Source organism: Sceloporus occidentalis, unplaced genomic scaffold, assembly GCF_023333645.1.
Source record: "Sceloporus occidentalis isolate IW3139 unplaced genomic scaffold, rSceOcc1.0.p SCAF_4, whole genome shotgun sequence".
In the NCBI taxonomy this organism is placed as follows: domain Eukaryota; kingdom Metazoa; phylum Chordata; class Lepidosauria; order Squamata; family Phrynosomatidae; genus Sceloporus; species Sceloporus occidentalis.
Genome location: NW_028316984.1, coordinates 165,037,493 through 165,051,092, shown reverse-complemented (window position 1 = coordinate 165,051,092; position 13,600 = coordinate 165,037,493). Strand labels below are relative to the sequence as shown.

Genomic DNA, 13,600 nt, shown 5'->3' with positions numbered 1-13,600 from the left:
ATTGTGGAAAGTGTATGCTTTCATCCATGAAAGTGTATTCTAGAAATTTCAGCCAAGATGCTAAATTTGAGGCTATGATGTATAGTCTTGTGATGATGGAGCAACATTGCTGACATGATGTCAACAATGTTAGAGAATTGTGGCAGTATACAATAGAGCATCATGCAAGTTGTTCCATTGCACATGGAAACTTCCACTGAACAATATAGCAACATAAAAAGTGGAGAAATTTTTCTGACTGGGCACCAATGACTTTCCACTGCTCTCTGTTCCGGATTACGAGTGTGCCATGGCTCTGTTGGGGCTTCCTGCCCCCTCTCATTGCACAAGGGCACCCTGTCCTGCAAAATGCTGTACTGTTGTGAATTTCAGCCATTTCCAATGGTCATGCTTCTTCTGTTTATTCAATGATCTCAGTGGTGCAACTACAATGTCACACTGCTTCTATGGATACAACCATTGCATGACACCTGAGTTCTAAATTGTACAATTGTAAAGCAGTTTATGACATCATAAATTCCCAACAGAATGCCTAGTCTATTCTAGTGGATTCATTACCCTCTTGGTTTAAAGGGGTGGTGGTGGAGCTAGGAAAGTGCCCCCAAAAATCCTATGACTCTCAGACCACCTTCTGTTGTGCATGGCAGTGAGGTTAAGATACTGCAGCAAGGATTGTTCCTTTGTTGCAAAAAGGACCTTTTATTTAGGGAATGATGAATCTGTTGGTTTTGTTTTCTATTGCACCAACTAGTTCTGTTGATTTCCTGCATCAGTTCAGGGAATAATAATAATAATAATTATTATTATTATTATTATTAAATCAAGCACGAAATGTTGTGCTCATTTTCATATGTGTAAAAATACTATACATTTTGCCATGCATTTCCTCCTAATATATGCATTCTAACAAACATATTGCCCTAATATATGCCTTTTGATTTGATGGTGTCCTTACTATATGCATTTTGCATATATTTTCCTCTAATTTATGCCTTTTTGGTCACACTGTTAGATCAGCAAAAACACTGCAGAATTCAGAGGAACACAAAAGCTAAAGCATGGTTGGAGTAACTGAACTGGTACAGTTGATTAGGGCAAATTACTCTTTTATCAGTTCATCAACTGATGGGTTCCATGTCAATGGCATGGTGAATCCACTCTGAATATTCAGCTGGGACTTTAAAAATATTATGGAAGGTCCTAAGATTTATTCCCCAAATAGGCTTAGCACCTTGGACAGCTCCTTTAGGGTTTCACTCTCCTTTGCCTGTTCCATACCAGAAACAGAACTACTAGAAAGGTGAAGCTGGTCTGTGCTTGGAGGATCACATAGGGGCAGCTTCCAAAGAAGTTGTCAAGAAGTTGCTGAGCCTGGTGTCTTTGCTCCCCTCCTCCCTGTTCCCCTTCCTCAAAGCCATGCACGAGGGCCCAGAGCCCAGCAAGGGACAGATGAGCAGCATCAGTAACAAGTCAGCACCCATGATAGTCACACAGCAATTCAAACAGAACTACCTGTGCATCAAAAAAGATCCAGTGCCTTATATATGTGCTGAGCCTCTTCCCTCAATTATACTTGAATAATAATACATTGTATCAGAATCTGAGCTATGTATGAAGGTGGTTGTTACCATGGGAAACTCATTTTCCCAAGAAAATTTCTCTTGACACCTCCTAGTTTTATATGACAACATCAAATGGAAGATTTAAAGGCAACACAAGGTGTTTTTCTGTTACTGATTTTTATTCTAATATGTGGAATCCAGCTTGGTCAGTCCTTACAGGTCTTTTTAGTTTTGTGGTTGAAAAAGGTCCCACTTTGGGCAGTACAGAAACATTCAAGTGAAGCAAGACAGATTAGTATTTAATATAAATTATTCCCTGACATGGTGGAGAAAATCAAGCAGAAAAAAAAAAGGCAAGAGACGACCTCCACACTCAGCCACCATCTCTCCCACTCTCAGACATTGTCCCCAATGGAGAAGCCTACCATGGTCAGAAAGGTCTATTGCTCCTTTATAAGCACATGCCCTGGGTTGCCACCAATAGTAACCATAGCCTCTAGCAAGCCAATCAGAATCACAAATTCTTGGCTAGAACGTCGTGAACTTATTTGCTACCATTGGTTTCATAGCCTTTGCCTGTACAGTAAAGTACACCCGAAGGAGCATAGCACAAGAATGCAGTGCTAAAACTAACAAAGAAACAAAGACTTATTCTAAGATCAAAATTAGTAGTAGTAATAGGAGCCAAAACCAAAAGCATTTGGGGCTCTTTTGGTCTGATATCTCTAAACAAAAATAAAACAAAATAGGCTGGATTAGCTCATAGGTTCAGTTTTAATAAGACCCTTTTTTGATTTGAAGAAGTTGTGATTGGGATGGCGAAGAGAAAGGAAATGCAGGGGAGGGTGGAATCCTACTTTTGAACATAGCTAAGTTGGCAATGTCTTAAAACACTACTGGTCTACAAATGGCATCTTTTTGTGTTGTTGATTTTCTTTAAAAAAATAATTCTGAACCATTTCTGAGGTCCTTAAATTTCAATCTGAAACCTGGAATAGATTCACCACTCCACTAACATGGAAGCCATCATCAACCACTGCCTCCACCTTTATTGTTATCTGAAAAGAAGGAGACACATATGACACAGTCAGACACAGACAAGCAATGCCGGGGGGGGGGGGGGGAATTGGCTGCTCTCTTCAAAACTTTAGCAAAGTTTTCTTCTGTGTTTTTGTTGTTGTTTCTGTTTTATTTCTTCCCCTCAGGTCTCTCAATTTCTTTTATGGGTCCTGAGGCTGGCTGCCAGCAGAACAGAGCCGCCCCGGCTGCCTTGCAATTTCTGTAAGTGCCCTGTGATAAAGTGATGAGATTAACTCATCAGGATTCCAGCAGCCTTCCACTGGCTGGCAGTCATGTTGCCACTTCAGTCGCTGTGGACTAGGGGTGATCTGGCAGACAGTGGCTAAAATAGCTCTGGGGTGCCTTCAGCAGTCAGAGCAAGAGGCTGTGCATGCCAATGAGTAGCAGCAACAGAGGCACATGTCCTTGCATGTTCATAAATGTGCATGTGTGACAATATACTTTGATTCTGGCAATGATCCTGTTTGGCCATGAATAATTGAATTAACATGATTTTAAAACAACAGCAGCAGCAACATAGGATATCTACTTTTTAAATCATGAACATCTCAGTCGAAAACTGGGGCCAAAATCTTGGAAGCAACCTAGGAATTTGTACACAGAGGCCCCAGAGCCCTCCTCTGGCACAGAAGGGACCAAAGATGTGAGAATTCAGCCCTTGTGAATTGGCAGGCCATGCAAGGTCCCTGACATGACCAAAGGAGATACCAAGGCAGAGAGCCTGGCTTGAATCGGGCAGAACTGAACCTGCTTCCTGCCTGGGGCCTCCACAATTTTGTGCACATAGATCAATTCATTGTAAGGACAAGATATGTTTCCCCCTGCAAATGCTTTTTGGCAGCTGTAACTTCTCAGCTGTACAGCTCCAATGATCTCATCATTCTAATATCCTACATACATATATATATATACACACACACAGATGCACGCACACATACACCTGTGTTATTAGTGGCTAGACAATTAGCAGGTTTATCAACTGACAAACAGCAATGTATCTGAATGCAGAACTACATGGAGGCAATCAAGCAAATTCACCACTAACTGTTTTAAAAAAGAGATGTCAGTAATGATGGGGCATGTGTAGCACAAATCACTGTATGGCCTAAATCTAAGAGCACCTGAGTCTCCAAGGGAGACTTTTAATATATATATATATAATTAATGCAGCATATAATATGGATAACAACTGTTTTAACTTGAACAACAACCCCTACAAATGTGGCTATTTAACTCACATGAGATGGTGGGTGCATATTTTCTTCTTCTTCTGAATGACAGCAGTATTTAAGATGTCCATTGATGTGTTGCAATCACCACTGATGTTGCAGAGAAGATACAGCATCTAAGCTCTCCTCCTAGGGACACGACAGGGGAGGGTGGCCTCTCCAAACCAGAGGATATGATACTGTTAATATGAATAATGTTAATAGTTTTGTGGGGTTTTTTGGGCTATGTGTCCATGTTCTGGAAGAGTTGATTCCTGACTTTTCACCAGCAGCTGTGGCTGGCATCTTTAGAGAATACCGGCATGGAAGTGAGCAGGGTATATCAACTGTGTGACCCTTGGTTGAGAGGAAGTGATTTACAGGTTAATTTCTGTGTTGATCTGTTGTTTAATGGCAAAGCTTCAGGGTGTTTATTTAATTAGTAATTAATAATGTTAATATCTGACCATACTTCATGTGGAGTTGAAAGACATAATTCATAGGACAAAAAGAAGAAATATGCAAAGAAAACTGATGGGAATGATGAAGAGTGGTGTGTTCCTGCGTGGCAGAGGACTGGACTGGATAGTCCTGGAAGCCCCTTCCACCTCTAAGATTCTATCCTGTGACTCAAAGAGTGGTTCTTACTCTGCTAAGCAATTGTTACTCCTTATGGGAGTTACAGTTATCCAATAAGATATCAAAGTTTTTAGCAGAAATGTCTGATTGTTTATGGAACAAAATTATTGTACTTTCAATTTTTGTTGCAAAAGTAAGAAATTTGGAGAAGACAACATCTTCCTGAAATACCACAGACAAAACCACTGATGTTAAAAGAAATGGTTTACAGTGAATGTAGCATGTCAGTAAGCACTAGCTTCATCAAGAGAGCATTAGTTTCAAAGTACTTTTATCTTATTCTGAATTATAGATTTAATAATACAGTGGGCTCTTGATGTCTGCTGGGGTTTGGTTCTAGGACCTCCCTTGGATACCTAAATCCATGGATGCTCAAGTGCCATTATATACAATGGCATAGTAAAATGCTGTCCCTTATATAAAATGGGAAAATCAATTTGCTTTTGGGTTGGTTTTTTTTTTTTAAAAAAAAAAAAACATTTTCAAGCTGTGGATGGTTAAATCCATGGATGCTAAATCCATGGATAGAGAGGGCTGACTGTTGCTGAAAATTAAAGCAGAAGAAATTACTAGGTCAGATTTTGTATTTATACTTTAGTTTTCAGGTGATAGATTCTTTACCACTGAGAATCAATGGTGGAAAAAGAAAGTTCATTATAATATCTTTGGGATGTTATATGGTAACACATTGCAGTTGACACATCTAGGCTGGAAAATGGACCAGAGGGCATAGGAAGGAGCTGTTCTCCCCTTCCAAGGGATATTCAGTGATGTATGATGATGTTCTAACTTCAGTGGAAGATTGCAACTAGCATTGGATAACCTTTTTTGATGCCATCCATCCAGTGGAGAGGTCTTTGGAGTGGCACCCCCCTGCAAGCCTGAAAAGTATTTGTTTGTTTTTTGTTTTGCTTTTTTAAGGAAGGGATGGTTGTTGAGGGAGTGAGAAAACTTGAATTTGCTGTACCCAAAGGCCGCTGGACTTCCAACACTCCATAAGCTGTTATATTCAATAAAGTCGATTTCAGCTTGTGGCAACCCAGGAATGAGAGGCCTCCAATGATCTTTTTAGTCATGGGCCTGCTCTGATCTTGCAAACTCAGGGCTATGGCTTCCTTGATTCAGTCAATCCACCTATAATGCAATCTTCCATTCTCTCCTGTTGCCTTCAAATTTTCTCAACATTTTTGTGTTTTCCAGTAAGTCATGTTTTCACATAACCCCCTTCCCCAACATAGAATGACATTTAGATGTGGCTTATTGTACTGCTACCTCCCTGCCCTGCCACAGCCTGCAATTGGAAATTGTTGAGCATTTTCAATTCAGAGTGAAAAACAAGGGAGGACCATAAGCTGATAATTAGTTCTGCTAATACTTCCAGCATGCAAATAAGTGTCTAGCAGGGTTATGATGAAAAATAAACTATAAGATCAGCATGTTCCATTCTTCCACTGCCTCACTCCCTGGTCACTTTGCTTGGTTCAGTTATATGTTTAATCTGTGGCTCTGAATCAGAAATATCACACATTGTCTTATCATTGTAACTGCCAAACTTAACTTCCCCATCCTTTCTGACAATTTAAAATATTTCCTCTTTCCCAGCTTAGCAGGAGGCTAGGTTTTCATCACAGAACCTCTTGTAAAACTCACACAATGCTTATTAACATAGAAAGACCTGTTCTGGAAGGAAGAACTGTTTCTCCTTCTTCCAAAGCATGTCATCACCTCCCACAGAGGCACAAATGAATTAATCTTCACCACAATCTACAAACAAAAAAATGGAAGACCACCAACTTGTAGCAAAACATTAGAATCCAACTTTGGCAATGCCATCAACAACATCAGTTTCTGATTACTACAGTTGACTCAGAAGGTATTGTTAAATGATAGCTGTGGTTTGGGTTAGATTATGAGTTTGCCAATAATCAAGTCTCATTTCACAAATATCTGAAAATCAGTGTGCTTGTGAGTATACATGCACATGCATGTGTGCACACACGTGTACATGGATAAAAACATGTCTAATTTCAGCAAACTCCCTTCCAGTTATAGACACACACACACACATCAATTTTTTAGAAACTTCATGCCAAAAATTCTAAATTCTCAAAAGTTATAGGTATTGCTTTCTTGAATGTTAGCAAAATGTCATTACTACATATAAGATCACAATTCCCATGGTGATTCTCTATATTCCCTCCAGGAGGCGAAGCACTTATTTATTTATTTATTTATTTATTTATTTATTTCTGCTTTCCCCACAACACCACCCAAAAAACTAGGACACAAAGTGGCTTACAGTTAAAAGAGCCATACAATTAAACACATACTAAAGTGAGCATTAGAATAGAATTAAACTAGTACAGTTAAACTAGTAAAGTTTAAATTCCCACTCCTCCCTAATTCTCTGAACAGACTCTATTTCCCCTGAGATCAACTTATCATTTTCTAGTTGGGTGCTATATTTACTGAAATGAAGCAAGTAGGAATTCATCTTGGGCTCCTTCCAAAAACACCCATAGTTCATTGTTCTTTTTCATCACTGAAAAGAATGCTGTGGTGGTGGTGGTGGGGGGGGGATCTGCCTAATTATATGAATGAACTGACAAGTATATCAATTAAATGACTGCAACTACTGAATGCACAAGAAGCAGCTGAAAATAAATGTACTGGATTCAAGAAGCTCATTAACAGATATGCACATAAAGCACAGGAAGAAAGAAAGAAATGTGTGAAAGTGTGTAGCATTAATTACCATTTGTTCAGATTAATAAAACAGTAATGGATGTGAAAGATATTTCAGTTTTCATGTCCATCGTGAATTCACATCTACCCTGAGTCTCAGTCTCCCTCACATTCCTGTAAATTCAACAGCACATCCCATTCCCCACCATCCCAGTCCCTGGGAAAAATGCTGGGATGCCTTCTGCCTCCAAATGGAGAAACCTGCTTTGCCCCATTCACCATCTCACTCTAGGGGGATTAATGTGCAGTTCTTCACTAATTCCATTCTTGAAAGAGGCGGTGAGTAATTTTAGCAACTTCCTTCCTGTTGTGAAAAAAAATCTTTAAAACTGTGCAGTTTTTAAAAATTATTCACAGTTCAAGGTTTATTCAGATGAAATTTGCATGAGGCTGGTGGAAACAGAAGCCAGCATTTCCTACATGGAAGAATAACATTTATGCACAGTAATATTACTGTCTATGTAGAAAATACTGTTTCCTGCACTGAAAATGCTGGCTTCTGCACATGAAAACTGTGTGTGGATTTTGTACAGAGTAAGTTCCAAACTGCAAAGGTTCTTGTCTGTCCGGCATTCTCATCCAGTTTTCTTTTTTGTTTTGTTTTTGTTTTAATTATTTTATTAAAACATAAAATACATGCTCAACACAACTTTCATATCACATTTGAAAGGGAATTCCCCTTTCTACAGTGTCAGACAATAAACTGGATATAAACCTTACTTCCATCGTTGCCTTAGAACCTAGTCTCAACAATTTACATTGTAAAAGTTTCCCTCTTCTCTTTCTTCTGTCTATCTTTATTTACTGCTTGTATCCTCGAAGTATTGATCTTACTATTCCAATTTTATCAAACCTTAATCATACATTAGATGCGTTTAGCTCACTGTAATCTGCACCCCCTATTGTCTCTTTTTACAATATGTTAAAATCGGGTCCCACTCTTCTGTTATTATTGTACTGTCTTTCTGTGATAAGTGACCTGTTAACATGTCCATCTCCTGCATTTCGAAAATTTTTACTAACCAATCTTCCAAGGTAGGCATCTCTTGACTTTTCCAACATTGTGCTATTACGATTCTTATCACGGTTACTAAATAAAGCAGAATTCTTTCGTGTTTTCTCTTGACTTGGAAATTCATGTTATCTAACATGTTTAGCAAATATCTCTCTGGTCTCATTTCAAATTTGATTTTTAGCATGTGTTATATTTCTGTATGTATACTCTTCCAATACAATTTTAATTTTGGACATCTCCACCAAACATGGAACCAAGTTCCCACTGTTTTGTTACATTTCCAACATAAACTAGATCCTGTTTTGTAAATTTTTGCTATTTTACTGGGTGTTTTCACATGACTGAAGAAATACATTTTGACCATTTTCTAAACATATTTTTGAATATTCTTTTTATCCCACTTGCATTGCTCACGCTCCCAGATCCCATACCTTGAATTGTTCTCTTGAAGAAGGCTTTGCATGCTTCACAGGAGGCCACTCCATAGTGGTATCCTGATGCAATGTCCCCACACACTAGACACAGCCTCTTGGGAATGGCGTTGAGCATATACTCGCATTTGGTGGGTGAATCTTCCATGATGGCACTGGCACAGTCATCATACCGCTTGCGGCAGGGCCCGCCCCCAATCCCTGCACTGCTGAACATGGGGGGTGAGTCCAGGCCATTGGGATGGCCTCCCATGGTGAGGCCGTAACCACCGCTGGCATCAGATGAACCGCTGGGACTGTGGTGACTGATGGCATCAATGCCAGATGATGGGCTAGATGGCTCAGTCTTGATGAAGGAACCACAGCTGGAGGTGAGGTGCCGCTCATCTGTAGACATTCTGCCTAGCAGCCTGTGGGTGGCAAACAGAAAACCTTATTAGCTGATGGGGGGGGGGGGACACATATAGCTGGAATTGTGCCCATCTTGACCTTTGAAAGTGTACACTGAAAGCTAATGTAATATGCTTAATATTTATTCATGCATACATTCTCCACCAGCAGATATCTCAAATGCAGCCCAGAAAATTTCTGTGTTAAACCCAGGAATGAGAATGGGGGTGAGGAATTAATAATGTAATCTAATTTGCACTTCCCAAACCAAAACAAAAACTGAAACACAGTTATTGTATGATATTCACATTTCTGTAAATTTTGCTGTTCAAAATTAGTACTTTAGGGAAAATGTGCATAAAAATGGGTATGAATTTTTGTGCAGACTTAAAAACTCACAAATAGATTCAGTTATAAGATGAAACAAGCTCAGTCCCAATTAGAATAGATCCAATGAATGAATGGGGACTTGATAAGTCAATACTTGCAGTATGTAAATTATATTGATTTTGTGGGTCTACTCTAGGGGAATATTGGTCTAAAGCCTTTGATGCTTTTTAATTTACAAAAAAAGGGAGAGAGATAATGAAGGTTTTGAGAACTAGCATGGTGCAGTGGTTTGAGTATTGAACTAGGGCTCTAGGAGACCAGGGTATAAATACCCACTCAGCCACAGAAACCCACTGGCTGACCTTGGGCAAGTCACACTCTCGTAGCCTACGGGGAAGGCAATGGCAAACCCACTCTGTACAAATCTTGCCAAGAAAACACTGTGATGTTGCCTTAAGACTGCAAAATAAAATGAAATAGATCTCCAAATTGTAGCTGCTCATAAATGAAACATGATTCAGTCGTATGATGCACATAACACAAAACCTAATGTAGTTTTAGGCTGCCTTAATAGAACCTGAGTTTCTGCATTCCATGGATTGACAGTTACAGGGTTTTGATACCACTTTAACAGCTGTCCTGTGATCTGTAGTTTTATCAAGTACTTAGACTTTTCTGCCAGAGAACTCAAGTACTGTAGTTCAGCACTCCACCTAACTACAAACCCCAGCGTTCCATAGGATGGAGCCACAGTACTATATTTATGTCATGTAGATATATCCATAGTTTCATTTTAATATCCACAGCTGCCTTGAAGAAGGGAGCAGAGAGGCAATTTTCACCAGTTCCTTCTTTCTGCTGCATTTTCTCATACTGTTTCTCTGTACTGTTCCGGAAGGCTTCCCTCAGCCTAGAAGATTCTTAGAGGTGATAGGTAGCAACACCATGTTGCAGTGGTTTGTGTTTGTCTAGAATACTCTGAGACCATGGTTCAAATTCCAATAGGAAATCCCCAGGATGATTTTTTTTATTTTATTTTGCTTTTCTTTTAATTTTTAAAAAATATTTCCATTGCAAAGAGATCTCAGTTACATTCAATAATGTTCTGGTATAATAAAAGCAGGAAAATAAAAACATAAAAGGATGAAAAATAATCACACTGGCAGTAAGTTTCTGTAATATTTGACCAAATGTCCAAATACAAGTCCATTTTTAAATTTCAAATGTTGCAAGTGTTATCAGATCCTCTACCCATTCACTCACAGGTGGAGAAAATATGTCTTTCCAATAACAAGGCATTAATCTTTTAGTAGTAAAAAAGGTCATAAAAACTCACCTCCATTGGCCATTTGTTAATTTCCAAGAAACAGGTAAATAATTCAAAAGACCATGCACATCCATGCATATCAAGGAACTTTCCAAAACTAAATTTACTCATGTGGTTACTCTCTCCCAAAATGTAGTTGCAGTCTGCCCTTGGTATATGTGGACTTGCCATCCATGAGTTTGAGTATCCGTGCATGGCAAGCCCACCTACCCACCCCCAAAGCACTCAGTGGAGAAGTGAGGTGAGGCACGCTGCAGTGCGGTGAGGTGCAGCATGGTTGCTCAGGTGGGCAGATGGAGCCCATGGAGAGTGGGTGAACAGCAGGGCCGAAGGGCTTGGAAAGTCCCTTTGGGGGTCCTTAGGGCTGGCAGATGGGCTTTGTGGCCCAGAAGAGGGGCCCTGGTGGGGATGAGGCTGGAGCTCCATGAACCTCTTTCCACACCTTTGCTGTCCTCTCTCAGGACCTGGCCAGGGGCACTGGGGTATGATTCTTATCTCCCTGCCCTCTCTTTGTCTCTGATTCAGGAGTCCTGAAGGGGGTAACACTGCCCTTTTGCCTTGCCTGGTGGCACAGCAGCATACACACATCACCATTAGGGAAATTGGAACTTTAGCATCCGTGGATTTTGTTACCATTCTCATTCTCAAAGGAAGGCAATGGCAAACCTCCTCTGTAACAGATCCTTAGGGCCACTTGTACTATAAGACAACTCCAGAACATATACACTGAAAAAGCATTAGTAGTATTAACATCTCCAACAATTTGCTGATTTAGAAATCCCTTTCTTGAATATATGTTGCGGTGACCAATATACCCGAATGTACCCGAAAGAGCAATTTCTGCAGAGATCTATAGTTATGGATGTTATAACCAATGATAATTGATTAGTCAAAATTGAATATTCCAATTCACTATTCCATTTTTGCTGTAAATCTTGTATGTCATATTAATTTATTGATAACAGAAATGGTGTGTGTTGGTCCAGTGTGATGTAATGGTTTGGAAGGTTGGTCTATGACTCTGGAGACTAAGGTTCAATTACCAGCTAGGCCATGAAACCCACTGGGTGACTTTGGATAAGTCACATGCTGTCAGCCTCAGGGGAAGGCAATGGCAAACCTTATTTGAATAAATCTTACCAAGAAAACTTTCAGGGTCACCATAAGTCAGAAATGACTTGAAATCACATAACAACAATAACAACAACAGCAGCAACAACAAGTTGGTTTGGATATTTGGTTGGCCTCAATTAATGTCTCTAATATTAAGGGGACCTCAAATGCTCTTAAAGCTGCAGGGTGAAATCTGGATGTAAACAAATATTTCAGTTGTAGATATTGCCATCTAGCTGATAGAGGTAGTTTAAATTGCTCTTGCAACATTAAAAAAAGGCAAAACCTAAAATCAATACCAAGAACATGAATTAAGGTAGCAATCCCTTTATCCCACACCTTCCATAAAAGTGTTTCCTTACCATTTTTTGTTTTTTTAGGAAACCCAAATAAAGCCAATACTGTGAAAATAAATGGTCAGTAAATTTTATCCAAGGTTTCTCAGCATCTAAAGAAATTGCAGGTGGTTGATCAATTCTATCCAAGTTTAAACCAAGCCCAAAACCAATGGAATATCATCAGCTCCCTGCCTGTTTTTGATAAATTCTGCCAGGTCAGGACTTCCAAAGAAGAAATTACTTTTTGTTATCTATTAGGTAAAACAGCTCTCACTGTTGTTTTTTGTGGGTTTTCGGGCTATATGGCCATGTTGTAGAAGATTCTCTGAAGATGCCAGCCACAGATGCTGGCAAAATGTCAGGAAGAAAATCTTCTAGAACATGGCCACATAGCCCGAAAAACGCACAAAAAACTATGGATGCCGGCCATGAAAGCCTTCGACTTCACAGCTGTCACTGTTTTGATATCAACATTAAGTAAAGGATATAAGGCAGTAGTTAATCTGGTGAATGTGATTCTTACCAGGTTTAGGTATCAGGATAATATAGGCATCATTTAACGAAGAGCCGGATGCTAAGATATGTTTGTAAAACTGGAGCAGTCTTGGTGCTAACAGACTGGAAAAAGTGTTGCAGCATTGCCAACCTATTAGGGCCAGGGGACTTCCCATTTCTCAAATTTGGTATAACACTGATAATTTTTTCTAAGTGTAAAGATTCTGAAAGAAATTGTTGCGGTGATATGCTAAGCTGGGAAAAGTCAATATGAGAAAAGAAAGTCTCTATGTCCTGCTGGTGAATTTCATTATGAAAGTTATAAATCTAGGAGGTTTTCAGAGGTGGTAGCAGGGAGAGTCAGCATGATATAGTGGTTAGAGTGTTGGGCTAGAACACTGTGAGACCAGGTTTCAAATCTCTGCTCAGTCATGGAGCCCCCCTGGGTGACCTTGGGCAAGTCATATTCTCTCATTCTCAAAGGAAGGCAATGGCAAACCTCCTCTGAATAAATCTTGCCAAAAAAACTCTGTGATTGGTGATTTTCACACAGGGAAATAAGACAGGAGTAAAAGGCATAATCCCAGCACAATTGTGCGATCGCACTGAAGATTTTCAGACAACATCATGCTCATCCAGGACATCCATCTGTTTAACATTTACATGAAGCCGCTGGGTGAGATCATCTGGAGACATGGAGCAGGGTGTTATCAGTACGCTGATGACACCCAAATTTACTTCTCTATGTCTCGGGCTGCTTCAGTGACCAAAAAGGGCATCTCCCCCCTGAATGACTGCCTGAAGTCAGTAATGGAGGGGAAATAAACTTAAGCTGAATCCAAATAAAACGGAGGTGCTCATGATAGGTAACCCCAATACGGGTATGAAGATAAGTTTGCCAGTTCTAGATGGGGGTAAACTTCCCCT

At 39.8% G+C, this 13,600-nt stretch overlaps 1 protein-coding gene and 1 pseudogene across 1 annotated transcript in view; one reads left to right on the top strand and one right to left on the bottom strand.

Annotated features, from left to right (window-relative positions):
* ESRRB (estrogen related receptor beta) overlaps window positions 1-13,600 on the bottom strand; it is a 144,231-nt gene that overhangs the window by 56,408 nt on the left and 74,223 nt on the right. Inside the window, exon 2 of the mRNA XM_089522258.1 lies at window positions 8,681-9,090. Coding sequence (XP_089378384.1) covers window positions 8,681-9,090 — 410 coding nt within the window. The remainder of the gene's footprint in view (window positions 1-8,680; window positions 9,091-13,600) is intronic.
* LOC149314979 (ubiquitin-conjugating enzyme E2 J2 pseudogene) lies at window positions 1,450-2,301 on the top strand (annotated as a pseudogene).